This window comes from Euprymna scolopes, chromosome 19 (assembly GCF_053919585.1).
Source record: "Euprymna scolopes isolate OS-2025 chromosome 19, ASM5391958v1, whole genome shotgun sequence".
In the NCBI taxonomy this organism is placed as follows: domain Eukaryota; kingdom Metazoa; phylum Mollusca; class Cephalopoda; order Sepiida; family Sepiolidae; genus Euprymna; species Euprymna scolopes.
This window is the reverse complement of record NC_136500.1, coordinates 138,568,774-138,582,772: the sequence shown is the minus strand read 5'-3', so window position 1 is coordinate 138,582,772 and position 13,999 is coordinate 138,568,774. Positions and strand designations below refer to the sequence as shown.

The window sequence follows — 13,999 nt, the reverse complement described above, 5'->3', positions numbered from 1 at the left end:
TTTTGATTCTTAGGTATATATCCTTTGATATCTTATATGGTTTTATATAGCGTGATGTGGTTCTCGGTTGATTAATTGTGTTTAACTGTGTTGGATGTATACCCGATTGTCAAAACAATGAAAAGAATATGCTGTTGTCATAGCCCTATCTATATCGTTACCAAGCGACTATTGGTCTATGCATAACCTATTATTGCCACATCTAGACCGCTGAATCTAACACTAATATGGAAAGACTAGTGTTAAATTTGGATATAGAATCCAAACAAAAGTTTTCAATCTAAAAGGTCTCGTACTGTCAAAAACTTCTGCCTCTCGCTGCAATATTGACCGCTGAGATTGTTTTTATAACTATTTTAATGGAATATGCCCAGAAAAAAACATGCATCATTGATGCTCTCGTCATAAATAATATCGATACACTAACAGTGAGCAAAATCCCACTTCTTGACAGCATAGGTCGCCAGATATCGGAAAGTTTTATACTCCAATTGTTTTCCCTCTCAGGTCCTTGATCCCTGACTGTACTAACACGTAGAAACTTATACGTAATGTGAACAAATACTCCAATGCTCAGCTCATTGTTTAGGATCTCGCTAATTCTCAGTAGTCCTTTTACGTTTCACTGTACCTTATTTGGAACTAGCGGGGGAGAGGGCGCCCGGCCTTACCCGGTCGTAAAATACAGTTAAAAAAGGGATCTGGGTGCCATCAGCAAGAAGCGAAACCGAAAGAAAGATTTTGTAAGCAACACGTTATCGATGAAACCACGACGTCACAGATGTTACTTCGCTGCAAATTAGGCTTTTAAAAATGAAACAACGAATCTACATTGCGCGATTTATAAACAGTGTCGTAACCGAGAGTTTTACCTGACTCCCTTAAACCAAACGACATTTCTACATAAAATAATTGACCAAGTTTTTTTATATTATGTGTTCGAGAAATCGCTCTTTCTAACGGTACCACGTTCACGCCACTTCGATGCGGATAACTAAAGCTTTTAGCGGACATAGAAACACACACACACACACAAACCAACAGAATTTTCCCTTTATATAGTATATGAAATAAAGTTAAGACAAACTAAACTAAAATATGGATGAAATTGCAAAACTAAGCGCTGTTTACGAAAACAGTCAAACTGAATGAAAATAGGAGAATCGCCATTGATATAAATACTCACTTCCATGTATCTTGAATTCTTGAAGAAACAGCCACATTTTGACTTCGGGACACAATTCTTTCCGCTGAGGACATATCCTTCCTTACAGACACAGCCGTCAATCAGTTCCTCACATTCCGGATGTGGTTCACGACAAGATGGCTGACAAATCGGTGTAGCGACTTCATATATTTGTCTTGGAGGACATTTCTTCTCTATAATACATTAAAAGATACATGTGAATCTTGAAGAATTTCAAAATCAAAAACAAATATTAAATAACGCAATTTCTTATCATTTTGACGTATTCTTTGTTTGTTTGTTCGTTTGTGCGTTTGTTTTCTTTTACAAAGGAGTCCACTCGAGCATGAGTTGCGTTTTTATAATGTCTCCTTCATAAAACAATTTCAACGCCCTTTTGTATACGTTAGTGCTTTGGTGAGAGGTGACGGTGGTTCAATGGTTAAGGACACGGACTGATAACCTAGATATCGAAAGTTCGAATATAGTTTGTTTCTCAAAGTTCCTTTTTACTTAGGATGTTGGCAACCTTCATGCGGTCGCTCTTGTAAGTACCCGATGTCGTTCAAGAAAGAATTCTGACTAAAAAAATACCAAAGAAACTGATGATAACAATAAAATAATCCGATGCATACAATATGATGATTGGTTTTTATATTGCTTAATGTTAAGAGTGTTCAAAGTGCGAAAGTGCGAGCGCATACATGTAAGAATAATTCTAAATATTGATCCTTCCTTTACCTCTACAAGAGAAACAATATATATATATATATATATATATATATATATATATATATATATATAACGCTATACAATATCTTTTAACAACTGGTGACATAAACATTATAATGAGGCATGGGACGATTCCAGTATTTTTTACCGATTCCGATACAATTACCGATTCCGTATTAAATTCCCGATTCCGATACAATTACCAATTCCAATGCCGATTCTTACTAAATCTCTATGTAGTTAACTATAAAGTTGTTATTTTTCACGATTACCATAAAAACACATGTTAAATGTGCAGATATTTTCTTAAACGTAAGGATACACTTGTGAGGGATGATCTATTGATTTTAGTTTTACTAATAGGTTAAAATCAACAGATATTCACTATTTTTGTATTATTATTAACAACGGTAGAATATTTTTCCATAAATAACATCAAATAAAAAAAAGCCAATTAAAACGAATCGTTGTTGGCATCGGAAAATAGGCACATATTTTTCCGATTCCGATACGCCAAAATTTCCGGTTTTTTCGATTCCCGATTCCGATTCCGATTAATCGAACCAACACTAATTCTCACATAAACGTTGTTCATCTGATAAGCCAGAAAGCATAAGGAGTCATGACGCCGTCTTGACTTTTACTGGAATCCAAATAATTGTATTTAAATTTCAGAAAAAAACAAATAACGGTCATAATTAGCGTTAACTAGAATACACACTGAATTGTTATAATTATTAATTAATAATTATTATTTATTAATAATTATTAATTATTAATAATTATTAATAGAAACGAAGAATATGACACACTTAAGGAGACTTATTGTCATTCAGTCTTCAAGGAATACCACTTGTTTTTACCAGTTTTTTAATGAATCTTGCTTTCCGAGCTGTTGGAAAACTGCTTCTGTGGTACCAGTATTCAAGAATTCTGGCGAAAGAACTGACCCATTAAATTATCGCCCTATTAGCCTCCTCCCACTTTTTGCCAAAATATTTGAGACCTTAATTAACCATGCTCTAGTCCAGCACCTTACAGATGCTAAACTTCTGACCGACCATCAATATGGATTTAGACAAGCCCGTTCCACGGCAGACATCCTCACTGTAATCTCTGAACGCATATACCATTCACTGGACAAAGCGGGAGAGGGCAGAGCGGTAGCTCTAGATATATCTAAGGCTTTTGACAGGGTATGGCATGAGGGTCTCCTCAGGAAGATTAGATCTTACGGTATCACTGGTAGAATACTTAACATAATTAAATCCTTCTTAGATAAGAGAAAAATCCAGGTTGTCCTCGACGGTCGTACGTCTAAACAATATGATATAAATGCGGGAGTGCCCCAGGGATCTATCCTTGGTCCTCTGCTGTTCCTGATATTCATAAATGACCTCCCCGACAAAATTGCCTCTGAGATGGGTATATATGCTGATGACACCACACTCTATAGCAGGCACGACAGGAAAACAAATGAACATATATCTAAAGTAATGGCAGAAACACTAGATGATGACCTCAAATCAGTAGTGGAATGGGGACAAAAATGGATGGTAACGTTTAATGCCACCAAGACAAAACTGGTTTCATTCAATAATTACAAGAAACCTTCTCTACCACCTATAGCAATGGCCAACAACTCTTTAGCTGAGAGTACGTCTTTCAAGCTCCTTGGCCTAACGTTCACAGGAAACATGAGCTGGAACAATTATATCGAGGGCATTGCCAGGGCTGCTGCGAGGAAGGTGGGCTCTCTCTACCGTGCTAGAAAACTTCTAACACCCGAAAGTATCCTGTACCTCTATAAGGCCACTATTCGCCCATGTATGGAGTATTGCTGTCATATTTGGGCCGGTGCATCGGCTACTAGTCTTTCGTTCCTTGACAGGGTTCAAAAGAGAGTCGCAAATCTGATAGGCCCTAGACTGACATCAAAACTTCAGCCTCTGTCCCATCGTCGAAACGTTGTATCCCTCTGCCTGTTCTACAAGTATTATAATGGTGAATGCTCTGAAGAACTGCAAGCACTTGTGCCCCCACGACGTGAACACCCTCGACAGACCCGACAAGCTACAAAATCCCACCCCCACACTGTAGAGATCCCTAGATGTAAAAGATCTTTCTACTCCAGTAGTTTCTTCCCCAGAACTGCTAGACTTTGGAATTCCATTCCAGGTCACTGCTTCCCCAACTGTACTGACATGCATAAGTTCAAGTGCAACGTGAACCAACATCTCGCTGCCCTAATCCCTACATAGTACCCCAGTAGATGTTTCCCCTGATAGTAGCCCCCTACATTAAAGTGGCAATGTGCCTTGTTTGGGGTGAAAATGTAATAAATAAAAAAAAAAAGTAAGAAACCGCCGTTGATCACATGCGTGGTAAATTATACCTGGTAAATAATGACTAAGGCTATGACAACAGCATATTCTTTTCTTTGTTTTGACTCTCAGGTATGTCAATTGATATCTTATATGTTCTCGGTAGATTAATTGTGCCTTACTGTGTCGGATATATACTCGAGAGTAAAAACAATAAAAAGAATAATAATGACACATAATCATTTTTATAATAAGGGGTTTTAAATTGCGAAGGTCATAGATTTGAGAAAATAATTGGAACGTATGCAGTATAATTATTGCGATACAGTCACAATTATCGGCCGGTTTATAGAAAATACCGGAATAGTCTGAACGAAAATTTCATGATTCTTTCTTTCATACAGACGTTATCCAGTTTTTTCTTTACGATGAAAATATATTATTTCTGTCGATATGAAGTTAATCCAATGAACAAATAATTAAAAAACGAACAATATTCTTGAATAATTATTCGACAATTTTTATGAAAACAAAATCAAGACTAACATATTAAAAACATTGTGTATATCACATAGAAGATTCCGAAGATTGAACAGTCCTTATAAGTACCAAATAATCTTCAAATGGTAGAAACAGTGTTTAAGTTACAACTGTTTTTTTTTTTTTACTAAACTTCTCATATTTCAAGCACAATATTCTATATAAATATTTTCGCTATATTCACAAAACCAAAAAGAATTGAAGTTCAAACCGAATTACAGAAAAGCCAACATGGACACGAATCAGTAAAATATGAAATACAGAATCAATGGATAAAAAGACGAAACAGTAAACACTCTCCCATATATTACCCTTTAAAGATAGCTAAACGAAATGCAAAAATAGACTGGACTGTCTTCGGAACAGATATACAAATGGTAAATGAATAGACTGGGTCGAATATTCAAATAACTGGCTTCCATAGCAACCACGTCAGTTCAGCGACTAGCGTTGCTACTAATTCACCGCTCTCGCGAAAAGGGAAGTAACAAGTGAAACAGAGAGAATGAAAGCCGTGCATTGTTTTACATATGTGCATGTTATGTTGATGGGGGCAAAAAAAAAAGACTGAAATTAAACAAAGAATAAGTGAATTTACTGGAAGCCTGGAAAAATCATGAATTACAATAGAAAAATGTGAGCATAAAAAGTAATATAGTTAAACTTAAGCATGAAATGACAAGATAATCTAGTAAAAAATATAATAAATTTATAACTATAAATTTCTAAATTTATAACTTAAAAATAAAAAAAAATTCAATTAAACATCATATAATCTATTCTTAATGCTGCAATATTTTAAATTATGAATTTATTATATTTTTTACTAGAATATATTGTCCTTTTCTTTTCCAGGTTTAAGCTTAACCATATTATTTTTCATGCTCGCAATTTTCTATTGGAATATATATATATAAATATATATATATAAATATATATATAAATAAATATATATATATAAATATATATATAAATATATATATATATATATCTATATATATATATATAAAATAAATTTGGATTTTACTTGTGCAAATTGGATTTTACTCGTGCAAATGGAAATTCAATTAACTTGAAGTCATATATTTGGATTTTACCGTCACTGGATTATTTATCTTCCACCAGACTATCCATTCACGTATAATCACCTTTTTCTTAACCATATTCCCTCTGCTTCACTTTTTGTTATCAAATAAGATTTTTGACTTACTTGTTGTTTCATCAAATACTTTTGTATGCAAAATCCGATCCCGCATTTTGCTAATTCCTACCCTCTGATGAGAAGGAAAGTAGTTTCTTCGAAACTCCGCGGATTAAGGACTATCCACTTATGTAGTGTTTCCTTTACAGATTAAATATGTTTTTAACTCTTTTTCAAAGTATTTTGTAACATGTTTTATTAACCGTTTGCTCCTATATATATATATATATATATATATATATATATATATATATATGAAATGTATTACTGTGAGTCCAGAATGAGTCTACAAATTGTTTCAGCTAGAGGAAAATCCTCAAAGAGAGGAAAAAATCTAACTAGCATCGTCAGAATTCATAGATGAATTCTGACGATGCTAGTTGAATTTTTTCCTCTCTTTGAGGATTTTCCTCTAGCTGAAACAATTTGTAAACTCATTCTGGACTCACAGTAATAAATTTCCTATATACTGCTCTGACTACACATTGAGCACTCTAGTCCGGTTTTTTCACCACTGGTAAATATATATATATATATATATATATATATATATATATATATATATATATATTGTGTAATAGTCTTGACACAGTACAAGGTTATCGCAATAATAGATATTCGATGATTTTACTTATAACCACAAGTGATAAGAACAAACAACTCAGAAACGAGAACAGTTATATGAAATATATTGAATCCCATTGAAATGGTTTTTTCTCCAAACAAGAAGGTCACGACGTTTCTACTGATCGTATCTTGATTAAATATTTAACTGGAAAAGTTTCTCTAACTCAATTTATACTGCGATTATTTTCTGCTTCCGACTAACTTTTTAAATTTTATTTTAAGAATACCTTTACATTATAAAACTGATACGATTTCATCCATAATAATCTTAAGAACACATGATTCGAAATGTAATGATGGCTTCGAAACGTAATAGTGGTTTCGTTACTTACGGCATTTCGTTACTTGTCTCCAGTCGACATTGATTCCAACTTTTGCACATTCAACAGCGAATCCTTCAATGGCGGCACAGAAGACTGCTTTGAAGAGTTTGCGATTCTTGCGATAAATGCAAACGTCAATTTGACACGATTCGAAATATTCTTTGACGATCCACGTTTCAAGTTTCTCTCGACAAGTCTTGAAGATTTCATGCTTTATAATCGCATCACATTTTCTGACTTCTTTTGCTTTGCATTTCGTTTCTACATCAGTTACGTCACATCTGAAAAAGAAAGAGAAACAACAATTACACGTGATAAAACAAACTATTGTAAGATGATGATTACATTAAGTAAAAAATTAAAAATTATGTAATTGTGTCCGAGATGGGTACATTTGCTGGTGATATCAACCTTTATTATAGACATAAGAGGAAAAATGAATGGACCCATATCCAAGACAATGGCAGAAACCTTAAAAAACGAAGTTTATTCTGTAGTGGAATGGGGTTATAAACAGATCATAATATCGAACGTAACTAACACTAAGCTTCTTTCCTTTAAAAACTCGACCATTCCTGTAATGATTCGATCCCTGTTAGTTTTGTGGTGGGAGTTCTGTTCAGTTCTAGAAGGTCCACCTACCCAGACTTTCCCTTCTCTCTTTAAAAAGGGTTAGTTTATTGTTGATCGTCTGAGGCGGCCTTACTGGGGAATGGATACGGGGCTGCCCAGGTACTTTTAGCAAGCCAGAGTGCCCCTCCCCAGGGGCGCTGACTTCTCAATCATACTTTCCGACTTTGGTGTCTAAATTCTTGGAGTGCGAGAGAAGTAAGCAACTTTCTCACAGAAGAGACGTTGCGAGCTTGTCTCTGTTTTATCATTATTTTCATGGCAGGTACTCGTCTGAGCTCCAATCTATGCCCCCCCTCGCCAAACATTCGCGAGAAACACTCGTCTGGTTGAAACCACTATCAATAATTTCCCCCACTTCTAATCTGTGCCTAAACCTAAGCGTATATTCCATAAACAAAGCTTCTTTCTTCGATCTGCACAGCTGCGGGACTCTCTTCCGTTTCCCTGCTTTCCAGCCGACTACAATATGGTCGTCTTCAAGTCCAATGTAAACAAGTTCTTCATGAGCCGTTCCCCTTAAGTAATCCAATTTACCAAATTTATACTTCTAACCATTACTATGATATTGTCCTTTAGACAACTGTACAACCTTTAACCCTTATCTTCGAGTGGCCTCTGGGCGTTGATAAGAAGTGATTCCTTTGTAAAATAAAATCTTCAACGCTGGGAGTGATGACAAACTAAGGATTTATTTATTTAGCAACTACAAAAAATTCTTTTCAACGACTGATTGCATTGACTAATACCATTCTAGCTGAGAGGCCTTCATTCAACTATTTCAACATAGGAAATACGAAGAGGCACAACACTTACACGTGATGAAAAACATTAATTTAAGTAAAAAAAGCAATAATAGTTGTAAATAGTGTATTATTTATTGCATTCGAAATTTGTTCTACATCTTATTGATTTGATTTAAATCAATAAAATTAACAAGCGCATTGATTAATTTATTCTGATTGCAGAGAAGTTAAAATGAATTTCTGTTGGCTTTATAATTTTTAATATTACTAATAAAGGTGATATCTTCGTTAACTGTTGTTTTTTCTGTTGTTTGTTTTTACCCTTTTTGAATAAAACTGAACTAAATACACGTGATAAAAAGCATTTTAATAGAAAACATTCATGATTAATTTTATAATTTAATTCGATTAAAATAAGAAATATATTATTTAATTATTGGAATTGTTTTGAGATAAGTAATTTGTACATTTTATTTAATTATTTGCAGACTTTTATCCTCATCTTTCGGGGCCCGTGGCGCAGTGGATAAAGACGTTGAATCACTACAATTCCAGGTGAGCATTGTCTAAAGATAGCGGTTTCAAACCTACGCAAAACCAACAAGATGATTAGTTGGCCAAAACGTGATTAGACGACAACAAATATGGCAGGCAGTAATTAATTAAGGTGCAGTTGAAGATTCAGCATTCTTATCTATCTATATAAAAGCCAAGTACGTCCAAGGATGGAATACTGCTGCCATATCTGGGCAGGATGGAGTACTGCTGCCACATATTGGCAAGAGCTGCTAAAAACAGCCTATCCTGCCTTGACAGAGTACAAAATAGACTTTGTGGCTTAGTGGGGGATGCCCTTTTCTCTACCCTGCTACCTCTTTCCAACAGAAGAGACGTTGCGAGCCTATCCTTGTTTTATCGTTATTTCCATGGCAGGTGCTCGTCTGATTTCCAATCTCTGCCCCCCCTCGCCAATCTTTCACGAAAAACACACGTCCAGCTGAATCCACTGTGAAAAATTTCCCCCACTTTTTATCTGTGCCTAAATCAAAACGTAGATTCCATGAACAAAGCGTCTTTCTTAAAACTGCACGCCTGTGGAACTCTGTTTCGTCTGCCTGCTTCCCACCTGACTACAACTTTGATGTCTTCAAGTTCAACGTTAACAAATTCCTAATGAACTGCCCTCTTAAGTAAATACTTCATTAAATATCCACACTAACGTAATGTACTTGCAATACCCTTATCCCTGAGTGGCTTCCGGGCCTTGATAACCCTTATCCCTGAGTGGCGTAAAAAAGAAAAAAAATCCCGTCGCGGGTAACAAAACGAGATCCAGAGGAATAGTTGGCCTAAACGTCATGCCACAACAACTATAAAGATGAGGATAACAGTCCGCAAATAAATAAAACAAATCAATAATAGGCATAAACAGTGTTAGTTAATGTATTTTTGAAATCGTAACCATTAATTTTGATTAAATTGATGACATTTAAAAGCGCATAGATCGCTTTACGAGGCGCCGTTAACAAGTTTCCAGACTTATTTCGCATGGAAACTTTTATTAAAAGTACACACACGAAACCCAACACCTCTTCGAAGTAATCTCTTCCGGCTGCAATGCACTTGTACTGTTTCAACAACTTCTGGAAGGCAACATCGGAGTACTCTTGCGTGAGGGTGTCAATTACCGTCGTTACAGCCTTTTTTTATCTCCTCAATTGTCTCATTACGACAGCCTCTAAGTCTTTTCTTTTTTTTTACATAGGCATCACCACATTATCAAGGCCAAGAGGCCACTCAAGGATAAGGGTTAAAGAGTGTACAGTAGAAATTGGACAATATAGTAATCATTAGTAATGAAAATTCGGTAAATTTGATAACTTATATGGAACGACTCATCAAGAACGTTAGACTCGAAGACAACCATACCGTAGTCAACCGGAAAGCAGGAAAACGGAAGACAATTCCACAGGCGTACAGTTCTAAGAAAGTAGCTTTGTTCATGGAATCTACGTTTAGGTTTAGGCACAGATAAAGAGTGGAGGGCATTTTCTTAAGCTGAGGAAATAACTAAAAATCACAGAGATCAAAGTGTGGACGATAGGAAGGGTGATGGACTGACTTGATGCCCATTTTGGTAAAATAATCTATGACAAGATGGCGTTGTGAACTGCACCCTTGCGATAAACTTCGCTCAAATCTTCAGTTTCTTGCGAATAATTGTGTGTACAGTTCCCATACTGATATAAAACTGTGCACTTATAGTCTCTATAGACGCGCGACGGTCTTTATCCATGAAATTCTTTATTTGAAGAATCAACTCTGGTTTTCTGATTTCCTTACTCCTCCTAGACCTCTTATCATTCCTCAAATACTCATGCCTTCCTTACATTGTAGAAATTCACCAGCTGTGATAATCAGGCTTTTGTAGGATGTATTCCAATTCTTGCTGTAGCTGTTCATTTGAATCTGAAATCATCAAAATTGGTCAGTCATCTCATACAAACGTCTATGAAAGTTTTAAATGCCTTTACAAAAAAAAAAAAAGTCTGGAAACTTATTGAAGGCACCTCGCATATCAATTGCAGAGAAATTAAAGCCAATTTCTGTTCAATTTGATAATTACCGCCATTAATTATACATGTGGTATCCTTTAGAATTTCCACGAAAGAATTGCAGTCCCTTTAAACCGTTTGGGGAAAACTGAGCCAAATATAGCACCAAATAAATTACGATAATCTCAATGTGCTTCTGGAGGAGATGAAGATGCGAACTAAGAATAAAACAAACACATATTTTTGACATCGATTTTAGTTTGCATTTCATTTTTTTCTTCAACAATAATGATCATGAGTCGATTTATCCGCTTGGTGCGATTGCAAACTCACGTGACTTATTTTTCACAATTCCTTCCAATCCAGGGCAAGTTGGTTGATGGAAGCCCAACTGTTGTAAGATGTCCAATCAAAAACATTTTCTCTCCACCTTCTTTTTTATTTTTTTATTACATTTTTCCCAAACAAGGCACATTGTCACTTTGGTGTAGGGGGCTACTATCAGGGTCAGCAACTACTGGGGCACTATGTAGGGATTTGGGCAGCAAGATGTTGGTTCACGTTGCACTTGAACTTCAGCATGTCAGTACAGTTAGGGAAGCAGGATCCTGGAATGGATTTCCAGAGTCTAGCGGTTCTGGGGAAGAAACTACTGGAGTAGAAAGATCTTTTACATCTAGAGATCTCTACTGTGTGGGGGTGGGATTTAGCTGCCTGTCGGGTTTGTCGAGGGTGGGGTGTCTGCGTCGTGGGGGCACAAGTGTTTGCAGTCCGTCAGAGCATTCGCCATTAAAATACTTGTAGAACAAGCAGAGGGATGCAACGTTTCGTCGATGGGACAGAGTCTGAAGCTTAGATGCCAGTTCTGGGCCTATCAGATTGGTGACTCTTTTTTGAACCTTGTCTAGGAGCGAGAGACTAGTAGCAGACGCACCAGCCCAAATGTGACAACAATACTCCATACATGGGCGAATGGTGGCCTTATAGAGGTACAGGATACTTTCAGGTGTCAGTAGTTTTCTAGCACGGTAGAGAGAGCCTACTTTTCTCGCAGCGGCCCTGGCAATGTTTTCAATATAATTGTTCCAACTCATGTTTCCTGTGAACGTTAGGCCAAGCAGTTTGAAAAATGTACTCTCAGACAGAGAGTCACTGGCCATTACTCTTGGTGGCAGAGAAGGTTTCTTGTAATTATTGAAGGAAACCAGTTTAGTCTTAGCAGCATTGAATGTGACCGTCCATTTATGTCCCCATTCCACTACAGATTGGAGGTCATCCTCTAGTGTTTTCCCCCTTTACTTTAGATATCCTTGGATTTCCTCTAGCATACCTTCAAAGCATAACATTGACAGGCCAGTGGTTGATCGTTTGACATTGCCAAAAAGTTTTACTTTTGATTTTATCAACCAGAGGGGATAGTACAGTAGTTTGACAGAGGATATGTTGTTTTTGTCGATTGGCTACTTGTTTAGTCCACGTGATACAATCAAGCCCATATAAAACTACAGGGATTACATAAATTAAATATTTTTTACTTTATCGGCATCCTTTTTGATTCTAAAATGGTGCTGCGTTTTTGGAAAGCCGCCCAATTCAGTCCAATTCTGTGTCCAATATCGTCTCATGATCACCGGAGAAAGTCAATTTATGCCCTAAATAAATGAATTGGGTGATCTGTTTGTAGGTTTACTGTGAATAGTCATGTTTAGGTAAAACTGTGATTTAGCTGTAGACATACATTCTGTTTTCTGTAGTTTTATCTCTAATCCGATCTCCTTTGAATTCTTTGTTAATACATTAAAAAAACGAAGTTTATTTGTGCATTCATTAACAAGCCCTGTTATCAGCGGAGGAGGAGTTAGAGAGGATTTGTTGATCGAGAGAAAAACCGCTTTGGCAAGGCTCATCACAATAATGAAGGTTAAGGAATTTACAAATTACTTCATTATAAACTCGTTTTGATAATAGCAGATGTTAGATAAATTAAAAATGCCTTCGATCTGTATTCATTTAAGTAAAAACTATAATTATAATATCTATGACTACTTCTATATAGGCAAGGAAAAACGTTTGAAATTAGTAATAAATAATCATTAATTTTTCTTACTTTTTTGTAGGTCTGTCGCTGTCATCTTTGACTTGGTAACTCATTCCAATCAATGAATATTTATTGCGACTCTTTGATACGTCTTCGCCTTCTTTGGTTCGGAAGTCATCTTTCTTTCCATTGCAGTCACCACAGATTCCAGTCAAGAGATTAGCAAACCGGCCCGGGACTGTTACCTTAACGACGTGTCGTCCGTCAAATTGAACTATCAGACCCCATTTCGTTGAAACTGTTATCCAACCACAAGAATATTTCACAGTTAATCCCGAATCGGTTTCAAACGGTAATGACCATCTCAAACCATTAATCTACAATGAAAATAAATTTAAATCCCATAATGACTTTCATTTATTTTTAAAAACAAAACATTCATATGAATCAAATTCAATAATTAAAAAATATATTTTTACTTACAAGTACTTTGTTTCCTTTTAGTAGTCGAATTGTGAAACCATTTATTTTGACATCGACCATTCGAGTATAAGAAGCGCGATTATTTCCTCGGTGTTCGTTCTTAACTTCAACGGCGAAAGCTTCCGGTGAGAATTTAGTGCTGGCAGACAAAGTATATTTACAAATTCCCATGAAGTGGATCGTTTGTCCGTCAAATGTTTTATAATGCGGATCACCGTATGCGCTACAACGGCAAATTCTCTCTGTAAAGAAGAATGATTAATAAAAAAAAAATATATTTTATATTTGTTTTTATTAAACTTTAAAAACAACTCTCTTTACTGTCATTTTTAAATTTTGTTCCACTAACAGACATTTTTTTTTACTATTTTCGAAAACTGCACACCCGCTCTCAGATTAATACCCTTAACCGGCTTTCTTTTTTTTACACAGTGGGCACCACTTATCAAGGCCCGGAAGCCACTCAGGGATAAGGGTTATTGCAAGTACATTACGTTAGTGTGGAGATTTGATGAAGTGTTTACTTAAGGGGGCGGTTCATTAGAAATTTGTTAACGTTGGAGTTGAAGACATCCAAGTTGTAGTCAGGTGGGAAGCTGGCAGACGGAACAGTT

General features: G+C 35.9%; 1 protein-coding gene across 1 annotated transcript in view; it reads right to left on the bottom strand.

Moving 5' to 3' along the window:
* Window positions 1–13,999, bottom strand: part of LOC145240375 (zonadhesin-like) — a 175,170-nt gene that overhangs the window by 15,207 nt on the left and 145,964 nt on the right. Inside the window, exons 31-34 of the mRNA XM_080103956.1 lie at window positions 13,386–13,627; window positions 12,972–13,279; window positions 6,943–7,214; window positions 1,187–1,380 (exon numbers count right to left, since the gene is read on the bottom strand). Of these exons, the coding sequence (XP_079960082.1) occupies window positions 1,187–1,380; window positions 6,943–7,214; window positions 12,972–13,279; window positions 13,386–13,627 (1,016 nt within the window). The remainder of the gene's footprint in view (window positions 1–1,186; window positions 1,381–6,942; window positions 7,215–12,971; window positions 13,280–13,385; window positions 13,628–13,999) is intronic.